General features: G+C 43.0%; 3 protein-coding genes across 21 annotated transcripts in view; 1 reads left to right on the forward strand and 2 right to left on the reverse strand.

The window, feature by feature from the left end:
• The window catches only part of LOC110500515 (GRB10-interacting GYF protein 1), a 46,761-nt gene extending 35,253 nt beyond the window's left edge, over nt 1-11,508 (reverse strand). For 11 of the 17 annotated variants that reach the window (XM_090214608.1, XM_090214601.1, XM_090214606.1 and 8 more), the window contains exons 1-4: nt 11,180-11,508; nt 4,370-4,929; nt 2,548-2,611; nt 969-1,098 (exon numbers count right to left, since the gene is read on the reverse strand). In XM_090214608.1, coding sequence (XP_090070734.1) covers nt 969-1,098; nt 2,548-2,582 — 165 coding nt within the window. In that variant the 5' untranslated portion in view covers nt 2,583-2,611; nt 4,370-4,929; nt 11,180-11,508. Of the gene's footprint in view, nt 1-968; nt 1,099-2,547; nt 2,612-3,157; nt 3,195-4,369; nt 4,930-11,179 lie in introns of all 17 variants that reach the window. The other 6 variants (XM_090214602.1, XM_090214607.1, XM_090214600.1 and 3 more) reach the window with 1 other exon arrangement.
• Nucleotides 11,509-11,843: 335 nt separating this feature from the next.
• Nucleotides 11,844-13,789, forward strand: pop7 (POP7 homolog, ribonuclease P/MRP subunit). Of its 2 annotated transcripts, XM_036957935.2 has the most exons (2): nt 11,844-12,124; nt 12,493-13,789. In XM_036957935.2, the coding sequence occupies exon 2, from the start codon at nt 12,511-12,513 to the stop codon at nt 12,916-12,918; it is 408 nt and encodes a 135-aa protein (XP_036813830.1). In that variant the 5' UTR covers nt 11,844-12,124; nt 12,493-12,510; the 3' UTR covers nt 12,919-13,789. The 2 variants fall into 2 exon arrangements, with proteins under 2 accessions (XP_036813830.1, XP_090070738.1); XM_090214612.1 differs by lacking the exon at nt 11,844-12,124 and having other exon boundaries at nt 12,451-13,789.
• Nucleotides 13,790-14,969: 1,180 nt separating this feature from the next.
• On the reverse strand, nt 14,970-26,056 carry epoa (erythropoietin a). Of its 2 annotated transcripts, none has more exons than XM_021577924.3 (5): nt 25,807-26,056; nt 17,701-17,831; nt 17,430-17,516; nt 17,094-17,258; nt 14,970-16,010 (listed from the first exon to the last, which is right to left on the reverse strand). In XM_021577924.3, exons 1-5 carry the CDS (start codon nt 25,820-25,822, stop codon nt 15,855-15,857), a joined length of 555 nt encoding a protein of 184 aa, XP_021433599.3. In that variant the 5' UTR covers nt 25,823-26,056; the 3' UTR covers nt 14,970-15,854. The 2 variants fall into 2 exon arrangements, with proteins under 2 accessions (XP_021433599.3, XP_021433597.3); XM_021577922.3 differs by having other exon boundaries at nt 25,336-25,844.
• Between the last annotated feature and the right edge of the window lie 1,218 nt (nt 26,057-27,274).

Consider the following 27,274-nt stretch of genomic DNA (forward strand, 5'->3'; position numbering starts at 1 on the left):
GTGGTGTAGTAGTAGCATCAGTGCTAGTAGTAGTGGTGTAGTAGTAGCATCAGTGGTAGTAGTAGTGGTGTAGTAGTAGCATCAGTGGTAGTAGTAGTGGTGTAGTAGTAGCATCAGTGGTAGTAGTAGTGGTGTAGTAGTAGCATCAGTGGTAGTAGTAGTGGTGTAGTAGTAGCATCAGTAGTAGTAGTAGTGGTGTAGTAGTAGTAGTAGTAGTAGTAATAACGGTGTAATATTAGCATCAGTAGTAGTAGTGGTGTAGTCGTAGTAGTAGTAGTGGTGTAGTAGTAGCATCAGTAGTAGTAGTGGTGGTGTAGTGGTAGTAGTAGTAGGGGTGTAATATTAGCATCGTAGTAGTAGTGGTGTAGTAGTAGCATCAGTAGTAGTAGTGGTGTAGTAGTAGCATCAGTAGTAGTAGTGGTGTAGTGGTAGTAGTAGTAGTAATAGTGGTGTAATATTAGCATCAGTAGTAGTAGTGTTGTAGTAGTAGTAGTGGTGTAGTAGTATCGGTGTAGTATTAGTAGTGGTGTAGTAGTAGCAGTGGTGTAGTAGTGGTGTAGTAGTAGCGGTGTAGTATTAGTAGTAGTAGTGGTGTAGTAGTAGTAATAGTGGTGTAATATTAGCATCAGTAGTAGTAGTGGTGTAGTAGTAGCAGCGGTGTAGTATTAGTAGTAGTAGTGGTGTAGTAGTAGTAATATTGGTGTAATATTAGCATCAGTAGTAGTAGTGGTGTAGTAGTAGAAGTGGTGTAGTAGTAGCGGTGTAGTAGTAGTAGTAGTGGTGTAGTAGTAGTAATAGTGGTGTAATATTAGCATCAGTAGTAGTAGTGGTGTAGTAGTAGTAGCGGTGTAGTATTAGTAGTGGTGTAGTATTAGTAGTAGTGGTGTAGTAGTGATGAGACTTCATCTTGGTCATTTGCAACCACCCATTTCATAAGACTGAGCACCGTGTGGCATCCTCCTCCTCACCTTGTTCTCTTTGATATAAAGTGCTAACATCTCCTCTCTGCCGTAGCGATACTCGGCCAGCTTGTACTTTGGCATCGCGGGGGAAGGAGGGGGGGACGTCACACTCCCCCCACTGGATAGTGCACGGAGCCTGGGGGAGGAAGGAGGAGGATAAGGGGCACAGGAGGGAAGAGAACAAAGTCAACACACACACACACACGATGAAATGGGCTAAATACCAAGACATGTCGTGACGCAAGCAATAGCACTATTGTACAGACATTTGACAAAAGCCCTATTCGGACGGGATAAGTTTTACTGGGGGAGCTCAGGTAATGTAATCATGTGCACGAGCATAAATCACCACATCCATCATTTTTGTCTTGTCCGAATCTTCCATGGCAGTCATTTTTACTTGGCAGGAAGGTTGTTATCCCAGCCCTAAAAACCTAGTGTTTTCAGCAAACTCCCAGGTCCTCTTATAATACTTATCCCGTGCGAATCGTCATCGCTGTGTTTTGAGGGATATTACAGAGTTTAACAGGTGCTGCACCCAGTTGGGGTAAGAACATGGGACCAAATTGACGCTTAAAACAAAGCGCTATGCACATAGACTAGAGATGAAAGATCTGTTTTGTTACATATCAACTTTCCTAGTGCCGTGCTTCTCTCTTAAAAGATTAAGTGGACGATATTGTGCCGATGAACTGATAAATTGCCAAATGTCAGTTAATTAAATGTCTGCATAGGTTACAGGTCATGGTTCACGCATTATTATTTAGACTTTCTCTGAACTGAAGGCCATTAGGTCAACATTAGGCTATCCCTAGACACTTCAAATACCTTCACGCCTAGAAGAGCGGTCATACCGGTCCCATTTTTAAATATCGAAAATAAATCATTAACGGGGCAGTTTGGTCAAACTAATCCAGTCCGAATCGTCCACTGGAAAAAACGGACACGCTGGAGTAATAATTACATAAGCAACGTTCTATAGTAATAGTAGTCCCGTGCAGATAGGGCTAAAGCCACTACGACAGAAGGTACTTTTGAAGAAAAAGGGAAGGAAGAGGGTATGGACGTGTGTGTGTTGCCACACGGAAAGCGAGGTCTGAGGAGTGATCTGGGCCCGTATCCACAAAGTGTCTCAGAGTAGGAATGCTAGGATCTATCCATTCCATATAGTCCAATGTTATTCGTTACGATCAAAAATACAAAACTGATCCAAGATCAGCACGTCTACTTTGAGACTCTTTGTGGATACGGTCCATGTTGGTTGGTGGAGCCCTAAAATGCACACGGCACAGCAGCCATCCAGAAGTCACAGTCTATTAAAAAGGTGTCCAACCACTGGCCTGCTACCAAACCAAGGCCTACGCCTCCCCTCAAATGAATCTCCACACAAACATTTACTGAGGGCTCAGCAGCCAGGAGAGGAGGAGGAAATGGACAGAATAGGAGAAGAGGAGCAAGAGGGTAAGGGAAGGAATGGATTTTTTAAAGCCTGTTCAGTACGGAGTAGAAAGTGGTAAGAACAGAGCAGCAAGAGAGGAAGAGAGGTAGATGGACAGAAGTGTTCAAGAACAAAAAGACGAGTTACCATTCTGGGCCGAAGTTAAGTGTCTCAGCAGTCATATTCCTCACGTCTTTACAGAGCTGAGTATCTGGAAACAGGAGCAAGAAAAGGATTCATCTGTGAGTGACACACACACCGTGGTTTCCGTTAGCCGGTAATTGCCGGCTTTTGGCCGATAAAAAGAAATGTCAAAAGCCGATAAATGAAATTGCCGCTGGCCAATTGTCCGGAAGAGAAACTACATTTAAAAAAAAAATCACATTGTGAAATAAAGCCTTTTAACCTATTAATTGATGGAAATACATTTGACTGGTCATGCTTATCAATCTATAAGGTCATTTGCATAATTTAGTGGAATTAAATTGCCGCGTGTACAGTATATTCGTTATGCATTTGATTTATTCATCGCACGCGTACAGCATACAGAGCGCTTGAACTGAAAATCTGTCAGGCAGCGCGAGAGCTGCTGCTACAGCATCTCAAACAGCAAATGCATAGGCAACGGAAAGCCGGCTTCGTCAGCACGTCACACATCTCTTTGCAATGAGCTGGAGGCAGTATGCATTTTGAAAAGGTATACTTAAAATAGTTTGAAACCGGAACGTATTACTACATATTATGAAGCATGTCTTACCTTGCTTCAAAGTAGCCTAGCCAACATCAGACCATATCTGTGGAGGAAACTATTTTAAATATAAACTTTCTTTCATTGTCCAGTAGCCAAATGCACAATCCTAGTCATATAGATAGATGGGTTAGCTGACAAGATCACTAAAACGATGGGCGCGCTTCCATGAGGCAGAAGTCAGCATGCTGTTGTGACTCTGGATGGCCAGATTGCTAGCAAGAATGTCAAGAAACCGCCATGTGGGAAATCGTAAGTGGCTTGTTTTAGCTCCTTTCATCTTGTTCTCGATACCATGTCTTGTTTCGAGGTGTTTTGACTGATTTCATGTCAATGCTAATATGGCTAAAATTCACTAGCTAACCAACGACTGTAACAACGTATTTGAGAGACAAGTACTCATTGTGCAAACGTATTTATCCCGTCTGTTTTGCCCCCTAGTTGTGCACGCGTTGGTTTTGTTGCTAAACAAACAAGCAACCCATGCTAGTTGTTGCATACTAGATCTCCCCTCTTTCTAAATTTCAAATGGATATTTTTACATGACAATGATCGAGATACAAAGATGTTACTATAACACGAAATGAAACTGTTCCGCTAAAATGAAAACCATAATAACTGGCACGCAGAACCGTATATATGGGAAGATAAATTGGCATTCCACGTGAGAAAGTTTACAGACTCCTCGTTTAGCCTGTTATCGGGAACTTCAGGTAGCGGCAGAATCTGGGAAAGCCAGTAGGAGAGGGAAGAGGATGGACGGGACAGGTTACGTTGTTTTTCTTATTATCTTGATCTCCCTCTTAAGTCATTTGTGTGTCATTTCATCAAACAGGGAGCTTCAAGCGTCAGACAAGCTCAACACATATAGCGGATTTGATTGAAAACACACATAGGGTGTGTCTATATGGAAAAATACACTTTCGAACAGAGGACTTTCAGTTGACCAAGATTACTTGTAGTCAGGGACAGCCCTACATCATTGCATCCTCAACTTACATGTTCTGTAGAATTAGCCTAATCTGTCATTGTGAGCACCGTGGGTGGACGGCCTAATCAGGTTACGCACCCAATGCATATGGGTCCTGTAAAGTTCTCAAATGTCTGGTAAATTAAAAATGCTGCAGGTCAAATGTCCAGTGCCACATTTTCCTGACGGAAACCCTGACACACACCAACTAACAAATGCCATGCTCGCGCACAAACACACACAGCTCTTACCCTGTCCAGAAGAGTGGACCAGGCTGGACTTCGCTGGACCAGGCTAGGACTGGCTTAGAAGGCTGAGTGAGAAGGCTGAGTGGTGCTTACACAGCTGTGGTAACAGAGCTCCCCAACACACACAGAGATAGAGAATAGCTGCCTGTTTCAGGTGTGTATAGGGGATAGAGTACTGGTATGGATATGAGGACAGTTTGGAAGAAGCCTCTGCTCACAACTGGGGGAAAAAAGTCGTAAAAAGAAAAACAAGAAACTGGAATAATCCAAAAACGAGTTGACGAAACAAACTAAATAAAATACTCGATAGTAACAATAATGATTACGACAACAGCAGTAATATCACATTTGACATGAAAAAAAAAGAAGATTAATCTCGATTTAAATCAAAACGCAGGGGAAAACAGAACAGGCTGCTGGAACAGCTGCTAGGAGCAGACGCGACTCTCTCCCTCCTTCTCTCCCACTTTTCTCTCCTGTCGTTTCCTCTCCGACTGAAACGTGGCTTGACTGACCCTCTAGGTGACGACACCTTTGATTCCTGTCCACCTCCCTTCAAACTGCTGTAAACAACAAGAAAAGAGAAAGAGAGTGAGCGATAGCAAGTAGAGAGAAACAGAGAGAAACAAACACACCCAGTCACAGCTTGGCAGACAGGAAATCTATGTACTTGAATTTTTGTGTTGGAACGACACATTTTTAATGCAGTTTGGACTGCTTAGAAAGAGTGTTGATAGAGTCAACTTGTTTAAGCATTTAACATTTTTTCACATGTATTTTTCCGTAGAATAAGATGGCTACAGTAGCCTTCCACTGAGAACGTTTGGGTTTATTCATGTCCATTTGATGCAAATTAATAATCAACATCGCAAGAGCTTTGCCATCAATAATAATTAACTTAGTCAACAACTTTCCATGTTTACAGAATGTGCGCCCCCAGTGACTAATACAATAGTGATGACACCCTTTTGCAAAAAAAATGCACCTGGTTGGAGATGGCACCTGCAAACGTCATGGCAACAACAATATCCAAGCAACAGAATGCCACCCCCAGGCTTTGCAGTAAAAACAGACACCCAACAGACAGACACCTATGAGCCTGCATTGCTGCTCCCATAGAGTTTGAAAAGCCCCTCACACTATAGAAATCTTGTCAGGTGATTGTAATTCTATGGCTTCTCCTCTTCTTGAGATGCACAGCTAAGAATAGGTGGACTAGCAGCTAATTAAATCATTCCAGGGATGTGCATGTCTCCTTTCATGAACGATTCGATATGCATTTAGAAACAGTGGCGCCGATAAGATACAGGACCGATATGTTTTAGTTCGAAACTATTCAGTAAGAGTCGGTTTGATTAGGAGGCACAAATGAATGCAATTCGGCTCGATGCACTAACATTTTCCATGTTAAAATAGTGTCTGCTGCTGACGAGAGCTCAGGGGCTGGGCCTCTCGGAGCTGGATCTGTCTGCGATAACTTCTCTAAACTGACTGGCTATTTGTTAGTGTCCATGTATGTAGGTACCTTTGCCATAGTGCAGACAGAGCAGCTACCACCCCACTATCAGATTAGGGGTGGGGGCAATTCCCACTTTTTTTTTTTTATCTGAAATCACCATCAACCACTGATTAACTGGTCATTTTCACAGATAAAATTGTTGTGAGCTAGTACTATGACAATATTTATCTTTAGAAATTATCATGGCATTTAGCCAATTAATATAATGCAGCTTTGGATTTTACCGCCGTCTGAAAAACAGATGGTTAAAACCGTTTGTAATCAGCATCTGAATGCTGAAGGTGCCATGCAGATGTCCAAATAGCCTATTAGAACAGAGATAGATTTGCTCGTGCCAACGATAGGTAGGCCCATCTCCCTCACCGCGTGCACAGCTGTTATTCTGAGAGTCACATGCATAAAAGTTATATAGGATAGGCTACTGAACTGAAGGAGAGGAAGCATCAGTCACAACAGATGAGGTTTTTTTTCCGGAATAAAACAAAACACAACACTTGAGCGGGAACTGATTCATATCAGTGAATCTTACATCCATACATAATTCATCTATAAAAAGGGTGTTGACACAGAAAAAGGCCCCTACCTACACAAAACAGCATATTAACAATAAGCAGAATGAAGCAAACAACAAAACACAAAAAAATCCTAGATAAAGTTGAATATTTTTTTATAATATTTTCAGTGTGCTCTAAAATATAGAGTATGTCTAGATTCTGAAATTAAAAAATGTTCACATTAATTTATTCAACATTAAAAATATGAAAATCTCAAAAGTAACCTTTTAATTTTTTGTTTGGAACAATATACATCTTCAAACAAGTCAGCTTTCCAGAGTAAGATCTCTAGTACTTGGGAAGATGACCCATTTTATACATAGATATTGCCATTATATGTCATTAACCAATCAGGATAGCACATGAAGCAAATCATCAGCAGAGTTCCCTTTGAATCCATGTTCCCACGCACTGTGTTGGTGTTGCTCATAACTTCAAAATTAGCAGAGAGCCCACTCTGGAAATGTAATGAACTTGAAGAGTATATTGTGCCAAACCATGTGTTAAAATTAACTAAATCAACAAGGGTACTTTTGAGATATTCATTTTAATATTTTTGATTGTTTGTATTTATCAAGGATTCTCATCAGTTTCTTCCAATGCAACAGATAATGTTGCTGGACCCTAGGAAGAGTAATGCAGTTATATACAATTTAAAATATTACATTACATTTAACATCTTTCACAACACATTACGTGTGTGTTCTCTACTTCCACATACAGTTCATTCGGAAAGTATTAAGACTCCCTAACATTCAGAATTTTGTTACATTACAGCCTTATTCTAAAATGGATTAAAAATGTCCCTCCCCTCATCTACACACAATACCCCATAATGACAAAGCAAAAACAGTTTTTTATACATTTTTAAATATCACATTTACATAAATATTCAGACCCTTTACTCAGTACTTTGTTGAAGCACTTTTGGCAGCGATTACAGCCTCAAGTCTTCTTGGGTATGATGCTACAAGCTTGACACACCAGTATTTGGGGAGTTTATCACATTCTTCTCTGCAGATTCTCTAAAGCTCTGTCAGGGTGTGTCGCAGCCATCCGCGACCGGAAGACCCATGAGGCGGTGAACAATTGGTCCAGCATCGTCCGGGTTGGGGGAGGATGTCCTTATCCCATCGCGCTCTAGTGACACCTGTGGCGGGCCAGGCGCATGCAGTTCTACATTGTTTCCTCTGACTCATTCATGCGGCTGGCCTCCGGGTTAAGCAAGCAGTGTGTCAAGACGCAGTGCAGCTTGGCAGGGTTGTGTTTCAGAGGATGCATGGCTCTCGACCTTCGCCTCTCCTGAGTCCGTAGGGGAGTTGCAGTGATGGGACAAGACTAACTACCAATTAGATATCATGAAATTGGGGGGAAAAAGTACACACGGGATGAAGTCCAGGATCTGGCTGGGCCACTCAAGGACATTGAGATCTGTCCCGAAGCCACTCCTGCGTTCTCTTACTGTGTGCTTAGGGTCGTTGTCGTGTTGTAAGGTGAACCTTCGTCCCAGTCTGAGGTCCTGAGCAGATCTCTGTACTTTTCGCTGTTCATCTTTCTCTCAAAGATGGCCTCCCAGTCCCTGATGCTGAAAAACACCGCACATCATGATGCTGCCACCACCATGCTTCACCGTAGGAATGGTGCCAGGTTGCCTCCATACGCGATGCTTGGTATTCAGGCCATAGAGTTCAATCTTCATTTCATCAGACCAGAGAAGCTTGTTTCTCATTGTCTAAGAGTCTTTAGGTGCCTTTTGGCAAACTCCAAGTGGGCTGTCATGTGCCTTTTACTGAGGAGTGGCTTCCTTCCGGCCACTCTACCATAAAGGCCTGATTGGAGGAGTGCTGCAGAGATGGTTGTCCTTCTGGAAGATTCTCCTATCTCCACAGAGGAACTCTGGAGCTCTGTCAGAGTGATCATCTGGTTCTTGGTCACCTCCCTGACCAAGACCCTACTCCCCGGATTTCTCAGTTTGGCCGGGCGACCAGCTCTAGGAAGAGTCTTGGTGGCTCCAAACTTCTTCCATTTAAGAATGATGGAGGCTACGGTGTCCTTGGGGACTTTCAATGTTGCAAACATAAATTGGTACACTTCCCCACATCTGTGCCCCGACACAATCCTGTCTCGGAGCTCTACGGACAATTCTTTCAACCCCAATCACTTGAATTGACCATAGGTGGACTCCCAAGTTGTAGAAATATCTCAAGGATGATCAATGGAAACAGGATGCACGTTAGCTCAATTTCAAGTCTCATAGCAAAGGGTCTGAATACTTATGTAAATAAGGTAGGTTTTTTTAATATACATTTCTAAAAACCTGTTTTTGCATTGTCATTATGGGGTATTGTGTGTCGATTGATTAAATAAACAATTTTCCTCATCAATTTTAGATTAAGGCTGTAACGAAACAAAATGTGAAAAAAGGGAAGGGGTCTGAATACTTTCCAAACACTGTATATTCTGGCCCCACCCTTGCTACTATAACAGCCTCCACTCTTCTGGGAAGGCTTTCCACTAGATGTTGGAACATTGCTGCAGGGACTTGCTTCCATTCAGCCACAAGAGCATTAGTGAGCTGGGGCACAGATGTTGGGCAATTAGGCCTGGCTTGTAGTCAGCGTTCCAATTCATCCCAAAGGTGTTTGATGGGGTTCAGGTCAGGGCTCTGTGCAGGCCAGTCAAGTTTTTCCACACCAATCTTGACAAAACATTTCTGTATGGACCTCGCTTTGTGCATGGGGGCAATTGTCATGCTGAAACAGGAAAGGGCCTTCACACCAAACTGTTGCCACAAAGTTGGAATGCACAGAATCGTCTAGAATGTCATTGTACGCTGTAGGGTTAAAATTTCCCTTCACTGAAACTTATGGGGCAAAACCATGAAAAACAGCCCCAGACCATACTCCTCCTCTACCAAAACTTCACAGTTGGCACGATGCACTCTGCAAGGTAACGTTCTCCTGGACAGATTCGTTCTTTGGACTGCCAGATGGCGAAGCGTGATTCATCACTCCAGAGAACATGTTTCCACTGCTCCAAGGTCCACAGGCTTTGTTTTTTGTTGTTAAATTGATCCTTTATTTAACTAGGCAAGTCAGGTAAGAACAAATTCTTATTTACAATGACGGCCTACCAGGGAACCGTGGGTTACCTTCCTTGTTCAGGGGCAGAACGCCAGATGTTTACCTTGTCAGCTCGGGATTTGATCCAGCAACCTTTTGGTTATTGGCCCAACACTCTAACCACTCGGCTACACCCCTCCAGCTGACACTTGGCATTGCGCATGATGATCTTAGGCTTGCTTGTGTGTGACTGCTCGGCCATGGAAACCTATTTCATGAAGCTCACAACGAACCGTTCTTGTGCTGACGTTGCTTCCAGAGGCAGTTTGGAACTTGATAGTGAGTGTTGCAACAGAGGACAGGTGATTTTATGCACTATGTGCTTCAGCACTCGGTGGTCCACTCAACTTTAAAAAAAATACCTAGACCAATCAAGGGCAGGCAAAGACTGGAAGTAGTTACGCAACATATCTAATACTAACAAATTAGATCAAGATTAACTTCTCACTAGCCAGCCAGCTAACCCGCAAAAAGTTAGGGGTAAACAAACAGTGATGTAAGTATGATGGGACAGCTTTACAGTCAGTGTCAGCAGGCCCGGTAACAAATTAGTTTGGCAAAATAAATATCATCCAAATAATTTGTTGTTGTGACAGCCAAGTATGTTAATAACGACTTGTGAGCCTGCTGAAAACCTTTATTGAAACGACAACAAAAAAAATGTCAGTAGTTTGCTTAGGATGCCACCAAAAGTTAGGCTAATTACATGGGAGTAAGGAAGTACCCTACGGCTGTACCCTACTCGGGGCGTGGTCACGTTAAATCACGCCTCGTCTTGTGTATCTGTAATATTAGCAAGCAACAATGACAGTAAACACCATGTCCAACCGGTGTACCATGGGTCGGTTTAGGAAATACAGCTAGCTAGTAATGTATAGTATGATTCAGGTGTTATTTTCAGCAAAATAAAGTCATACATACTATGTACTTGTTGCGGTCTTTCATGCCAGATAACTGATAAATATAGGTTTTCCTTAAACCATTGTGGCAATTCATTGATTTACTAAAGAATCTTGCTCGTTTGGAATTTAGTAGCAGCCACCATTGGGCCATGTAACGTTAGTAAGCAACGCCGACAAGACTCGAGCATCAAACACCTCTATCAGAAAAGGCACGGGACAATCGCTTGAGATAAAATGTTAAATAATTGTATTCAGATTGTTGCTTATCAATGAACAATTGTTTACCCAGCTAATAATATTTCAATGACATAACATTAACAATCAGTATCTGGCCGTGTAAGACATTCGATTTCCATGCAAGGTTCAAATGACACAAGATATGGCGAAGGGGGCGGAGTGTCCGCGTGTGTGAATCAACGCACTCCCTTCCCTTGTCAATCCGCCGCCCCTACAACTCTACCCCGCTGCTTACTATGGCCTTCCACAACCCGAGCAAAACAAACCAATAAAACAGAAATGGTAACCAATAATGCCGTCGTTCTACGGCTCGCTCAGAGCCCCATCTTCTGAAACACCAATCATTTCATTAGAGAGAATTTAGGCACCTGACTCGCGTTTGTATGGGCCCTCTCAGATTAAAGTGATTTGCTAACTATGTAACGTTATAGATGACCGTGTCAACCATTCCCAAAAATGCTCAAAGAACCATAGCTTACCTTTGAATTAATGTAGTTTATTTCTTTTTAAATACGTTTTGTTGTGTACAATCTTCGGTTTTAATTCATATGCATTGGTTTCCTTTCTCTTTCTGTAAACATCCTCCTCCAACAGAATGGTACTGATACTCTCATGAAGTCGTGTTCAATGTTTGATTTGTTTACCCCCTCTCCTACGGTCGCTGCGTGTTGATGTCCAGTCGAGAAGTCTGCTCCTTACTCTTGTTGTTTGTGTTTTCAGAGAAAGATGGCCGCCCTACTCACACCACGTGACGTAACATTGACTTGTGTTACGCGTTGTTTGCTAATGTTATGCTATTTTCAGACCAACCATCCCACGCTTGCACAGCATGTATAACTTATAATAATATAATGATTTGCAATTAGGCTGAATCTAATGCATTTTAGCGTGCTCGCAAGCGGTTGTCGTGGTATATCCGTAATCGAGCCACACACGTCAACACTGCACTTCACTTGGGTTGTTTACAGGGGGTGGGCGTTGTAACAACAGGGGTGTAATCGTTATGCAGATTATGTTGCAACCCGTTTACTCCAAACGGAAAACGTAAACGACAGTTTATATTGGTCAAATTCAGTTCGTTCCGTTTGCGCTGTTTCCGTTTTGTTTCTAAACAGTACACTGTTTCCGTAATGAATACGCCCCATATACTATTATCGCGGATATTCAATTTAACCATTATATTTCAAATGTAGCTTGGTACGACTGCAAATATACGTTTTTATTTAACCAGTAATCAGAGGGTGGCGCAGCACTGTATTTGATATGTATTTTCATAATATTAACTGATGGAGGAGAACGTTTTCGTATTGATTACTTCCGGGGCACCTCTGTGTTTCCAGAAGTTCACAAACCTCTCAGGTTCTGAGTTCCCCAGCACGATAGAGTCAAAATTTGAATAATTTGGTTGCAAACCGTGATTGAAGGTACAGTCTGATTGCTTTCACGTTCTTATTTTGTCTTAACGTTAACTACCTTTGTTTGGAGTGACACATTTTAGCACAGAGTGTAACGGTTAAATTACATTACGTTCCAATCTAGATAACGTTAGCTAGCTACCAGTCGACCTCTCTGGTATTTTGAGTATTTCAGAACCTTCAGTAAATTGGCTAAGCAGTATATTTGCTGCCTGAAAGATGATTGTGTTGATCTTCCGTTCTTGTCATTGACATTTCCTTTCCTGTTGTTTTTGCCACCTATTACTGCAGTGCTCCATTCCATTACTTCCCTGTTTCTGACTGACTCAATCGTGATGACAGAACCACACAGCCCTATCTCTGCCTCCGTCCCCCAGACAACCCCAGGCATCATCATGCCCCCGGCCGACGGCAGTGGCACAGCGGTGGAGATGGACCCTGTGGAGTACACCCTCCGCAAGCGTCTCCCCAGGAAGCTGCCCAAGCGCCGCAATGACGTGTACGTCAACATGAAGACAGACTTCCGGGCCCAGCTGGCCCGCTGCCAGAAGCTGCTGGAGGGAGGAGGCCACAGGGAGATCTGCGTCCATGGTCTGGGCCTGGCCATCAATAGGGCCATCAACATCGCCCTGCAGCTCCAGGCCAGCAGCCAGGGCGCACTACAGCTGGCGGCCAACACGTCTACAGTGGAGCTGGTGGACGATCTGGAGCCTGAGGACCCGGACGAGGCGGGGGAACCCATGACACGCACTCGGAATAATTCGGCTATTCATATCAAAGTGTTCTACCCAGACCCACAGTGACCCGAAACGCATCACCATCAGTCCTAGCTCGGATATGGCTAGCTACCTCCATTGTCATGGTGTCTGTAATATAGTAATGGAGGCTAGTCATACCTCACTCGTATCTCACCTGGTTAATCCTGCCGGATATCCTAACCCTCTGCGGTGGCTGTTATCCAGATGTGGGAAATAATGAGAAGTGTCTATGAACTGAGCTGATTTCAGAGCTTTTGGAAGCTCTTTCTCAGCTTTGTCATTTTGTTATGCATGTCAGTCAGAGAAGTGTATTTGTTAGTATCAAGATGTGATGTTTCATGCCATCATTTCCAATCCCTCACTGCCTGAAAAAAATAACTCCCATAGGAAATGGGACAGACCACACTAAGGCTGCATTTACACAGGCAGCCCAATTCTGATATTTTTTCCACTAATGGGTCTTTTGACCAATCAAATCAGATCTTTTCACATGAGCTCTTTTAAGAACTGATCTTAGTGGGGAAAGAATATCAGCGTTGGGCTACCTTTTGTAAATGCAGCCTAACTCATGCGAGCTACAATACTCCTGTTCCACATGGGAATACATGCTCTGAAAAGGATGTGGATTTAAAGCTTACATAAAACCTTGTAGATTTTTTAAAAGTGTAATCACTGAATATTAGTTGACTATGGGAATTAAGTCATATTTTTTTGTAATTTGCTGGTCAGATTTAAGTTTACCAACTATATATGCAATTATGCATTTTACCTAACAATGCCAAACATTTGACATACAAATTCTGTCAAGTCAGTAAATGTTAGTTTTTTTTACATCATACAAATGTATGTTTTTAGCTTCAGTATTTGAATGTATATACAGTATTTATTGTACATGTGTAATAAAATAAGGAAAGTACAGAAGTTTTTTTCATGAAACATTAAGTGTAAAACTGACAATCATCCAGTCATTTTTGCAGTTAGTAACAGTGAATCTCCACTAGGTGTCATTTGAATGCTTCTTTCATGCACTGCTTACACTACTCATATCTTTTTTTACCTTTATTTAACTAGGCAAGTCAGTTAAGAACAAATTCTTATGTTCAATGACTGCCTAGGAACAGAGGGTCAACTGCCTTGTTCAGGAGCAGAACGACTGATTTTTACCTTGTCAGCTCAGGATTTGATCTTGCAACCTTTTGGTTAGTAGTCCAACGCTCTAACCACTAGGCTACCTGCATATTAAGAAGTTATTCTTTACTTATTTTTTTACACTCAGTTTATATGTTGATAAGCAACTGCTTGCTTAGGTTAGGTTTAGAATACGGGTAATGGTTAAGTTTAGGGTTAGAGCTAGGGTTAGTAGATAGTTAGTTGAAATGTTACTTGTAGTCTGTAGAGCATTTACAGATGGACTATCCAAATAAAGTGTTACGCCTATGGCTTTCTTTCCAAACCACAGATATATCTCCAGGGGACAGGACAACAAAAGTGATGCAATTATCACACAGACAAACAAACTTCCTCTTGCCTTTTTTTCATCTATCCTTTTTTAAATTAAATAATGATATTTTGTATTTAAAAACCAAATGGCACTATGATAGAGGGGGCAAAACAACTGATACAAACAGGACAAAAACCTGTACAAACATCTGCACTGTGACTGTAAAACGTTCAAACGAGAAGCAAAACTACCCAGGAGAACAAATCTAATCCCAAAAGTGAAAGCATCCACCACGTCAGCGACTCCAAAGGTTCCCAGGATTCGGGTTGATTGGCTGCTGGTTGAAGGAAGGTATAAGAGAGACAAAACAGGCATGCAGGATGTTCATCATAAGAACCAATCAATATTTGTCCTGGCAGTCTTGCTATCTGCGTCGAAGCTCTAGTTGAGCACTGGTCTGCATTAGCCAGACACACTGATAATCAGAGCATAGCTTCAGAGTTCTCACGTAAGCCCTTCCTCTCAATCGTTTCCTCCTTCAACCCGACTGAACCTCCGCTTCTGTCTCTCCCACCTCTAGTCCGTTCAATAGGGTTATAAGAGTTGTATAAAACTGTCATTCACACAGATATTTTCTCGCACATACATACAGTACATACAAACACACAGATCATTTATTCTATGAAGGGTAACAGACAGGAGTGAACAGTTGGATATTGACGTATACAAATATCTTTACAACATGGTTCAGTGGCGTTATATAGTGATTATGATTAACCGATGGAGCCCAACGGCGGCCTCTAATTCATAGTTACAGTATGTCTCTCAGAATACTTTCGCCATGACAGTGAGTCGAGCTTAAATGTAGAACTATAAATAAGTAATTACAAAGAGCAATATAAAATTCATTTAAGGACACCAATAAACAGCAGTTGGAAAAGTGTTGTGTGTTAAGAATGAGGTGGGCGGTGAAGTTTGAAGAGTTTGTGGTATAGGCTAGGCCTCCTCCTCCTGGACTTTGACAGGCTGTCAATGCTGTCAGTCAGGTACAGTGCAGAACAACTCCAACAAGGTGTCATCAGGTGCAATCCACGTGGGTTGTCCAGTGCTTGGCGGTGAGAACTCACAGTCCATGCTAAAACACACACACACACACACACACACACACACACACACACACACACACACACACACACACACACACACACACACACACACACACACACACACACACACACACACACACAGTACTGAAGAGCCGTAGAGCGGTACATTATATTGGCCCCATTCGTTGTTGACTTCTTCACCACATTCCTCCCTCATGTCAATATTCACAAGGTGCTACCTGCTCTTGTTCTTTTAAAGGTCCAATAGGAACTATTCTGTCCACATAGCTTCATTCTCCTCTGAGAGGATCTGGTTCACACACTCTCCTCTTTTAGACTTCTACCTGGCAACAAGCAGGGTCAATAGTGTAAGAGCCCGCCCCCCCTGCCAGAGGGAGCTCCAATCAGTTCAGCCCTGCCTTGGAGAGCCCCAATCAGCTGCTACCCTGGTGGCAGATGGGTGCGTTGGACAGCAAGAGGTGCACCTTGCCTCGCAGGAAGTTAACGTGGACCTGGAGGAGCTCTGAAGCAGACGACACCCGCCATGTCTCCTCACCTCCAGCCACTCCCCCTGCTGGAGGGGTGTACTCCTGACAGGAAGAAGAAAAACACAGCGATGTGAAGGATCCAAGAGAAATATTCATGTTATCCTAGTGCCCTCAAACTCAACTCTGGACCTCGAGGCAAGTTCCACTGCTTTTAAAAAAATTGTTCCCCTTTAATCGGGCACTGATTTAGACTTGGGATACCAGGTGGGTGTAAGTCATTATCGGGTACAACAGAAAAAAAGCAGGCCCTGGACCTCGTAGGGTAAGAGTTGAATACCCATGTCCTAGTACTTGGGAAGTGAACAGGCTGGAGATGAGTTGACTAATCCAAAATTTAATTTGACACAAAGATCCAGACGATCCAGGGGTCTGATTACCATCATTTTTATAGTTACTTCTTAATCCCTTAATTTGTGTAAGCCATTACTACCTAACCCTGATAGTGCATATCAGCAGTAGGTCTATTTCACCAGGGTACAAGCCTTGGGCGATGTTTGTTTGATGTCTCTACTAAGAAACCTCTCAGTGGCCCTTGAGCCTGAATGTACAGATGGAGTGACTGGAGCTCCGTTTGTCTTTCCATGGCCTTGGCGTGTACCCAGTGAACTCTGCCTGCCTGTCAGTGACCTCACTGGTGTAAGCGATTGTGGTTGTTGGAATTTCTGCTACTATCTAAGAACCAGCCCCACTGGCGAGGGATTTCTTCGAATTTCTCAGACATGACAGTTCTTTACAGTCCGTATGACACAACCATACAGCCCCCCTTCCCCTCTTCCCCTCTTCCCCCCTTCCCTCCACTAGCAAGCTCTACAGTGTGGGAATAGTAGGAACTGAGTCATTCAGATTAAACGTTGCGTGTCTGTAGGAATGCATCTGCCTGGACAGGGCCCTAAGTGAACTAAAGATAGCGAACATTCCAATTCTTGTCTCCAATAGCAACATCGATAAGTCATTCAATAATAACTACAATGAAATGGTGGGAATTACAGCACTGATTGATTACCTGTTCACCTGTTTGCCTGACAGTTATTTTACCTCAATATTCACCACTCCGTCCTCATGCCACAACCTCACTCTGCCATTGACCTTTGCCCTTTGAACCCTGACCTCTGTGACCTAGCTCACCTGGATGTTGAGGCTGCGCAGCACCTGTCCGATGCTGAAGATGTTTCTGAGGCTGTTGTCTATGTGACTGTGGAGCACTGTGTTGGTGACGGACGTTCGTAGCGAGCCGATGGCCTGGTTTAACAGCCACAGGCCAGACTGAACCTCCTGAGCTTGCTCCAGTGCCTACAGAATCACACACAGACATAGTTCACCAGTTGACCAGAGCCATGTGATTTAGGTTGAAACCTCAATGGCCAAACTCTCTCTTTCTATGACTCTACAATGGCATAACAGGATTGATTCTTAGAGAGAGAGAGAGAGAGAGAGAGAGAGAGGGTGAGACTATTTACTCACAGTTTTCCTCTCCCAGACGTTAAAGTCTACTTTGGTTTGGGGAACAGTGACGGGCTCTGCAAGACCACGTCCTTCTTTACATGCCAGCTGAGAGAGGGATCAGAGGTGGATGGAGAAGAGAAACGGGGCAAGGAAACATGGAAAGATTAGAAGACGGATGGAGAAATGTGAGATGAAATATGACTATTACTCTGACTATCTCTGTAAATAGCACCAGCTCATGGCCATCAAGAGGCCAGACCAGACGTGGATGTGGTGTGTAATGTCTCACCATGGCTGCCTCAGCATCTCTGGCCTCTTCAATGAAGTGTTTTAGGACCCGCAGGTCACAGATCGGACGCAGGGGGTTAGATAGCCCTGGTTTGGTCCACTCCAACAGCATCAGCAGAAAGGCAAAGAGTCCTACACACACACCACACACACACACACACACACACACACACACACACACACACACACACACACACACACACACACACACACACACACACACACACACACACACACAGGAGCTTCAGCAAACACACTCTCAACACTCCCTACCATTACCACCCATAACCAATTAGAAACAATATGTAGTGTAACACCCATACACAATAGGGAAAACGTTATCGAAGGGTTAGGGGCTAAGGGTGGATTTGAGCTTGGGCGACTAACTAGGTATAGACTGCATAGGTCTGTATAAACTTGGTGGGTCAAATGCAATTCTGAACTGGCACAAGTGTTGGCCACAAGCGGGACTCGGATGTCGTATCCTTAACACAAGGAGCTCCAACTACTTGTGCTGGTGCAAAGAATGCCACATATTCACCGGAGAAATCATCCAAGCGAGCGAAACGGTGGCTAGCTAGCTAGCTAAAATTGGCCATTTCCTAAATTAGCCATGGAAGGAGATAGGGATTTGGACTTGAGGTTTTACTCAATTCTCCGTACTGGCCAAGGATTATAACGGTGATTCTGATCCAACCATAAATAGGAATTCATGAATAGGAATGTATGAACATTGTGCCCCTGGACTGAGAGGATAGACCTTCAATATGTAGCGAGATGTACAGTGCAATCGGAAAGTATTCAGACCCCTTGACTTTTTCCACATTTTGTGAAGTTACAGCCTTATTCTAAAATGTATAAAATATTTTTTCCCCCCATCAATCTATACACAACACCCCATACTGACCAAGCGGAAACACGTTTTTAGACATTTTTGCAAATGTTTTAAAAACAAAAAAACAGAAATACCCTATTTCCATAAGTATTCAGACCCTTTGCTATGAGAATCGAAATTCAGCTCAGGTGCATCGTGTTTCCATTGATCATCCTTGAGATGTTTATACAACTTGATTGAAATCCACCTGTGGTAAATTCAATTGATTGGACATGATTTGGAAAGGCACAACCCTGTCTATATAAGATCCCACAGTTGACAGTGCATGTCAGAACAAAAACCAAGCCATGAGGTTCAAGGAATTGTCCGTAGAGCTTCAAGATAGGATTGTGTCGAGGCACAGATCTGGGGAAGGGTACCAAAACATTTCTGCAGCATTGAAGGTCCCCAAGAACACAGTGGCCTCCTTCATTCTTAAATGGAAGAAGTTTGGAACCACCAAGACCCTTCCTAGAGCTGGCCGCCCGGCCAAACTGAGCAGGAGAAGGGCCTTGGTCAGGGAGGTGATCGGGGGAGAAGGGCCTTGGTCAGGGAGGTGACCAAGAACCCAATGGTCACTCTTACAGAGCTCCAGAATTCCTCTGGGGAGATGAGAGAACCTTCCAGAAGGACGACCATCTCCGCAGCACTCCTCCAATCAGGCCTTTATGGTAGAGTGGCCAGACAAATCCACTCCTCAGTAAAAGGCACATGACAGCCCACTTAGAGTTTGCCAAAAGGCACCTAAAGACTCTCAGACCATGAGAAACAATATTCTCTGGTCTGATGAAACCAAGATTGAACTCTTTAGCCTGAATGCCAAGCGTCACGTCTGGAGGAAACCTGGTACCATCCTATGGTGAAGCATGTGGTGACAGCATCATACTGTGGGGATGTTTTTCAGCGGCAGGGACTGGGAGACTAGTCAGGATCGAGGGAAAGATGAATGGAGAAAGTACAGAGAGATCCTTGATGAAAACCTGCTCCAGAGCGCTCAGGACCTCAGACTGGGACGAAGGTTCACCTTCCAACAGGACAACGACCCTAAGCCAAGACAATGCTTCAGCACCAGTCTCTGAATGTCCTTGAGTGGACTAGCCAGAGCCCGGAGTTGAACCCGATCGAACATCTCTAATGAGACCTGAAAATAGCTGTGCAGCGACGCTCCCCATCCAACCTGGCAGAGCTTGAGAAGGTCTGCAGAGAAGAATGGGAGAAGCTAATGTTGCCCATGAAAGGAAGTTAGGCTAGCGAGCAAGCATTTTAGCCAGGTAGCCTAGGACAACTAAAAACAAAAGTGTATACTTTTACAGAGTAATAGACCATTTCATCAACATGACGATGTCATTGGCATTTCTCTGCAAGTAGGGTGAGTCAACATGTTTTTTTCTACTTGCACAAACGCACACACCCACAAACACAAATCAGAACCATGGACAGCCAGATTATATTTAGTTTATGTTGATTGGACTAAATATTTTTCATATATATTTTAGTTGTCACTGTATTAGACTAAGCATTGGTGATTTGATGATGTTGAAATGTTGAAGTTGAAATGGTGCCGGAATAGCGGAGGCAGTTCCTGTTTTCGTTGCGACTTGCGGTAACTCTCCGTGGTTCTAAATCAGTAGCTGTTTAGTGGTCCGGAAATGTTGGGAAACATTAACTTGCTTGACCATGCTGTAGGTCATGTAACATGCATGACAGAGGTTGCTCTCCGGTTTTGTGATGAAACAAAGGTGTGGTTCAATTGATTCTGCCACTGTGTATTCGTATTGTCTAGGCCTTAGGCCTATAGATATCACGGTCGCGAGGCATATGAACTAGCAGGTTATAGAACAAACAACGTAATTATTACAACATGTATCTTGCAATATGGCTTTTTTTCCTGGCTTGGCTTCCCCAGTGATTTTACCCTCGCACCTCTACTGTTTAAACTACATTATCATGAAATAAATGCCATTTACTTGGAGCTATGCCGGCCAATGCATGTGAGGGTCATCCTCTCTCTACCCAGCCCACTCTGGCTCGATTCGTCTCTCATAATTCTGTTCACATCCCTTTATCCCAAGTCAAGTCATTTTCCCTGTCCCCCATCGTCTGTAGCATCCCCTCCTCCATCTCCGTGCCCCACATTCTGAGCCCATCTCCTAGTCCTTTGCGAACCCCTCTGAATCTCTGAACCTATGAATAACACACAAACCAGTCACACAGGTTAGTCCTCAGTCAGCCGAATCCTTCGACATCTGAACTGTTCTTTCCTGCTCTGGCCGTAATGCTGTGCCACAGACTGGACACTGTTCTATGCTCTCCACAGCTTGCTTCTCCAGACAAACTACTACTGTTCCATTCAGTCAATTTAATTCACACTGTAGAAGAATAACGCTTTGAATTGGGAGTTACTTGGTACACCTGACTTGCAAGCAAGGCAATGGGTCTCGCCTGTTTGGCCTCCGTCATCCAGAACATGAGATCAGATGTGGCCCTGGACACACACGGAGTGGCTCGCATTCCATGAGGGTCCATGTCAATCGGGCAGCACCATGCTACTGTACACAGCACATAGCAGTGCTTTTGTGGAAATCTGCGGTCTATGTATTACTGAACGTCACGCATAATGGGGTCATGCGTGTTCTTAGTGTGGGAGACGTGTGGTATTTCTAGTGACAGCCTGGTAAAAATGGGCTCAGCAGGCCTTTCCATACATTCAGTCTGCAGGGCACTTCTCCTAGTGCAAACTGTTCCATATTAATAGTGGTAACCCTTATGGGTTACACTGACAGCTCTATGGAGTTGTTCCACACTGCTGCAGGTCATTTGGGCATCCCGTTGAATGAGCTCTTTCACTGCAGCCTGACTGTGTGACGGAGTGAGATGCTACGGATTACAGACAGCCCTCCAAGTCTGCCTCATGCCAGGTCAGACACTGGAAGCCTCCGCTGCTGTTTCCCAGGAACCATTTTGTTGTGGTTTTTAGCCCAATTTTAGCCAATTATTTGAGTTTAGGCAGTTTATACATAAAGAGTTGGCTTATCAAGGAAGATATCTGTTTTGTGAGTATAAATGACCTGCGTTCCACCAGATGATGCTTCTTTATTGATTCATATTGACTCCATTTTGGCTGTGGGACGGCTGAAGCCCCTTTGAATTAAGAGACCGGGATTCAAAGAGGTAACAATTTTACCCCCTCTTGCAACCTGACACGTAGGATGCTTCACCCTGACACGTAGGATGCTTCACCCTGACACGTAGGATGTGTTTGGGTGTACAGCACCAGACCACGCCCGCCTCGTAGGCTACCAAGCCTGGGGGCTTCTCAAAGAACCTCTTTATATTGTCTGTCTGTGTTGTCCCACTGTGCTAGAATTGAGCCAGCTATAAGTACTGGCTTATCTGCGTCGGCTCTCTATTTGACTCCATCCACCCCCTCACCATCTACTGGAACCTCACACCGGCCCTGTGGAGATGAGAAACTAAACCTTTATTCAGTCCAATGTCCAAAGCCACAGAGACGATAGTCCTGCGATCCATTGTGACATAGCTACGCAGCTCTGAGTCCACTTCCCCTTCCAATTAAAATGTGGGTAGGTCAAAATAATGACAAACTTTTGCTGACATATGATTGGGTTCCCTGGGTGGGGGTCCCTGGGCAAGAAATGGTTGAAGACCCCTGTTCTAGAACATTGATGTGCGGACGTGGATTTGGACTGATAAGCATTTAAGCCAGCAGCAGGTGTGTGTGTGTGTGTGTGTTTGTGTGTGTGTGTGTGTGCGTGTACAACAAGTTGACAGAGTGACCTTTGCCATGGCCTACGTGTGAAGGTGAAGGAGAGTGTGTGCACTCACTTACTCACTCACTCTCAGACTTCCTCACTGGGTGACTCTGCAATACTGACCAATAGTCTACGCTGCATGTCTGCCAGCCACGAGCTGAGCACCGGGACTCTGAGTCCCGGAAGTTGGACAAACGTAAAGGTAACAGGACCAGTGGCAAAAGCACCAAATGCCAAGATTTGACTTCTATTTTTTACCTTTCAATGGTCTAGTTCTGTGCTGTGCACTGATTATGCACCTTGGCAAGCACCAGACTTAGAGTGTGGCAGATTATTCTCCCAAAGGTCACCTAGCTGTCACTGATGCTCTCTTATGAGAGGACTTTGATTCCAAATCCAATCGAGGCTTGACGTTTAATCAATCAAATGACTTCTACATGACCTTGGTTTATTCTCAAGGCGAACTCAGCACTTCAATCCAAATGGGAAGAGTGACAGAGAAATTATGTATAATGACAAACTACACTGGCAGCCTTTTCTCTTAGACTCTTAGTCTAAGATGAATGCACTAACTGGAAGTCACTCTGGATAAGAGCATCTGCAAAATTACTGAAATGTGTTTTTTAACTTGTAAATGAATGTGAAAAGTTTTGAGTAATCAGCAAGCAGGTCACACTGATATGACATAATTTCCTGTGAGGAATCCCAATGTAATGCAATGTCAAAGGGTGGAATCCTGAACTTCCTCTGTGGAAATCAATTTTCTGCTAAATGATCCTTTGAGAAATGTAAAGTCATCGCATTCTAACATGAATCAGCATTAACTAGAAGCCTGACTTCCTCGCTGCCTCAACATTGCAGAGTCATGTTAACTAGTTAACTAACAGGAAACACATCCATTTCCTTTTCCATGGTAAGTAAATAGCCTTGTCAGAGCCAGAACGGCACATAGGACAGGAGCCTCACTCTCCTGTTAGCGTGAGGCATCTTGATGTACAAGCACACCCCCTGGACAGGACGTCAGTATATCGCAGGGCAGGGCCTTACCCCCAATCCATCAGCTCAACCTTCCAATCTCAGAGAGGAAACGGTAACCATAAGGCTACCGAGTTGGTTGGTACTCATGGTATGGTGAAGGGTAAAAAAGTACTCACATTTGAATTTGTTAACCATGAGGCTTTTGATCAATGAGTGGGTCTTTTCTATTCAAAACTTTGGAAGCATTCAACTTTCCATCTGAAATAATAGAATTCATAAAAATATTATGTAAATATCCTAAAGCAAAAAATACACAAATAATACATTATCTAATAAAATTGCTTTAGAAAGGGCCATGAGACAGGGATGTCCTCACTCTCCCCTCCTGTTTGCACTGGCAATTGAACCGCATGCAGAAATAATTAGACAGAACCCAAATGTAACAGGTATCGGTATTGGTAAAAATGAATACAAACTAAACTTATTTTAGTTTATATTCATGACGATCTCCTGATATACCTGACTAATATTAAAAACTTTAATGCCCCCTTGTTAAAAAGATTTGCGTAACACTCAAAAATCTCAGGAAAAGGAAACATAATAACGCATGAGCTACAGCAATCCCTTAAGTGGACCACAAAAACATGAAATAGGATGCTTGATAAGTGACAACAAACAACAAATCTATAAAGATAGCCTAATCCTGTTACTCAACAACATGAAAGCAGATCTAAATGGAAGAATCTCAGCATAAACCTTACAGGTAGAATAAACCATCTTTGGAATGACGTGGCTTATACCTCTTAAAATCTATTTCTAAACTATTGGAACAAAATTACAGTTAGCAACATTTTTAATCCAGTATAAACTCACGTATAGAACGCATCATACAATTGGCAAATTTCACAAATTCTACAGCACACTAGCAGAGTCGTGTCTTAAGTGTAAAACTAACAATGACTCAATAATGAATACCTTCTCCGAGTGCTATAAAGTCCAAATGTCATGGGCTGAGTTAGAATGATGGCTGTCAGAAGTTTTACAATGTAAATGTACTTTTTATCTGCCTATCTGCATATTTCAAGACATGGCATAGCCTATGAGGTTCGGTGAGATACCCAATGAGTTGGACAATATTATTTTTGTCACTTATATTACCAGTCAAAAGTTTGGGCACACCTACTCATTCATTAGTTTTTCTTTATTTTTTACTATTTTCTACACTGTGTAAGGGCTATTTGACCAAGAAGGAGAGTGATGGAGTGCTGCATCACATGACCTGGCCTCCACAATCACCCGACCTCAACCCAATTGAGATGGTTTGGGATGAGTTGGACTGCAGAGTGAAGGAAAAGCAGCCAACAAGTGCTCAGAATATGTGTGAACTTCTTCAAGACAGTTGAAAAAGCATTCCAGGTGAAGCTGGTTGAGAGAATGCCAAGAGTGTGCAAAACTGTCATCAAGGCAATGGGTGGCTACTTTGAAGAATCTCAAATATAAAATATAATTGGATTTGTTTGACACTTTTTTGGTTACTACATGATTCTGTGTTATTTCATAGTTTTAAATATGATTTGGAATTCGTTTTCTTAGTGATCCCCAATCAAGTGCAACATGGTAATTGTACCAGCATGCAGCTTCAAATCCAATACTGAAACGTGCGTGGCTCAGGGAGACCCGTGCGTAATTCTCTCCACTGAGCTGGAACCGTGGGGATAAAGCTCCTCCATGCTTCGCCTCATTAGGCTATTAATTCGGAGACTTTACGCATGTAGGCTAGCTCAGTTGAGCTCTTCGCTGTGTCAAAACCTCTGTGTGAAAATAAACTTTTACTGTAATTAACTTCCACTAGCTCACTACTCACATCATGTGGACATCGAAATGCTCACAAAACACTTACACAAAACACGTACACATTACTTGGGCTACATAGCTAATTATTTTTCCGAAAATGTGGATATAATATCTTATTTAGGTTATAATATACCAAGTAATTATAAAACGGTCTTACCTCTACTTGAATTGTGGAACATTTGCAAAGCAGTGCGGCATCGTTTAAACACATCGCGCGAAATGATAAAATATGTTCACACACTCCTCAACAGGTATTGCAAAGGACATCCGTCCATTTAATCCAAACCATGCCCAGAGCACTTGTCCGCATTCTCCAGACGCTGCATGTGGAGAGTTTAGTGCTGCGTGCATCTCCCAGTCAGAGCCAAATGCAGTAGCCTCCGGCTCCTCATCGGAGCAAGAATATATCAGGCTTTGTTTGCATCACTGATTTTGGCAACCTGCTAAAACGTGTATTTACCTCCCATCCGCAATGCGAAAAGACAATACAGCCGATAGGGATGCGCAAACACTCTTTACGCACCAACACAGACAAGAGCATTAAACCATCAACTCAGGTCGTCCTTTGCCAAACCATGAAAATATTCAACCCCAGGAGAATAAAACTAAAGCATTACTAGTTACTCACTGGGTGGTAACTCCATATCGGAATCCGCATAGTCCCTCACAGGATCCTCGCTGTTTCGTCTATATACACCATTAATTGCAACCGAAGCTCTTTTATGGATTTGTCGCTGGATTTGATTGCACTTATCCGGTAGTTGTTTCTACAACTGATCCGTTAGATTTTTGTTATTGATGACAATGAAAATAAAGTTGCATTGTCCTGTGATGACTATCTGAACGACTTCCGCTGTTATGGGTCCATTTTTTTATTTGATTGTTATCCAAATAATATCCATGTTTTCAAACAATAGTCCCCAAATGTAGCCTAAATCATGTCTCAAAAAAAGCAAGGAGGGACTTCCCATTCACCCATTATCTATGAATAATCCCCTGTACACGCTTTCCACTTGGCTGACAACAATTTCTACAGAAATTACATTTTTAATTCATTGGACACAGTGACATCCTTTGTAATCCTGGTATGCAAGTGTACCAGAAGTGCCGGTGTGCCATGGTGCGCTCACAGACCAGAGCGTCACAAAAGTAATAACCTTGTCCTAGAGTTTTATGTCAGTAATTCCGTTATTTGCCTGTTGATGGAATTTCTCAGAGGCTTTTTGTGTCAACATCTTTAAACTTTGTTTAGACGCCGACAACCCCCACCCAGTTTTGTTGACGCAGCGGTCGTCTCCCCGGGTTGTAGCCTGATGTCTGGGAGACACAGCCACGCGTGGCGGGGGTGGGGAGGCTTTCCTGGAGCCCTCCGAGGTTCCTGTCCAAAGATGTTGGTCACTGTCCTTCCTGCACGTTCACAGCAGCAGCAGCATCAGGTGACACATCAGCACAATGGGAACCAATGTCTTTGCTCTGAGATGTAGATTACCCCCTCTTCAGTCAATCAACATGGACATGGTCAACATCAACAACATAATTTTTTTTTAAATCCACGTTATTTTCACGTCATTTCAATAACAAAAAATACGACGTTCAATCAACATGGAATACTGATTGGATTTGCAAAAATTCATCAATTTAAAGGAATTCAGCTATTTTTTTACCAAACCTTTCACCTAAATTTCTGATTTTTTTTTGTGTTGATTTCATGTTAAATTCACGTTAGTTGACTATCAGCCAAATGTAAATCAAAACTATAGGTTGAACTGATGTCGGGTGCCCAGTGGATTGTGTGCACTGTAAAATAATTGTGTGCACCATTTAATAATTTCACCAACAGTCACATGATGAATAAACATGTGGACTTGTGTTGGCTCCCCTAAATTAAAGGCTTCAACTCAGTGGGCTAACGTTGTTTTCAGTTGCATATAGGCGATGACCCTGATTTGATACCCAGACAATCACATAAGGAGGTCCAAATAGTTTATTCCTGGTTTGAACTTCAGTTATTCAATACATCCTTGTTCCTAAACCCTGATTAATAAGGCTATTATCATTTAAGGAGTTTTATTAAGACTCTGTAATGACATTTAGAT

Source organism: Oncorhynchus mykiss, chromosome 21 (genome assembly GCF_057628025.1).
Source record: "Oncorhynchus mykiss isolate SJ-2025 chromosome 21, ASM5762802v1, whole genome shotgun sequence".
NCBI classification, from domain to species: Eukaryota; Metazoa; Chordata; class Actinopteri; order Salmoniformes; family Salmonidae; genus Oncorhynchus; species Oncorhynchus mykiss.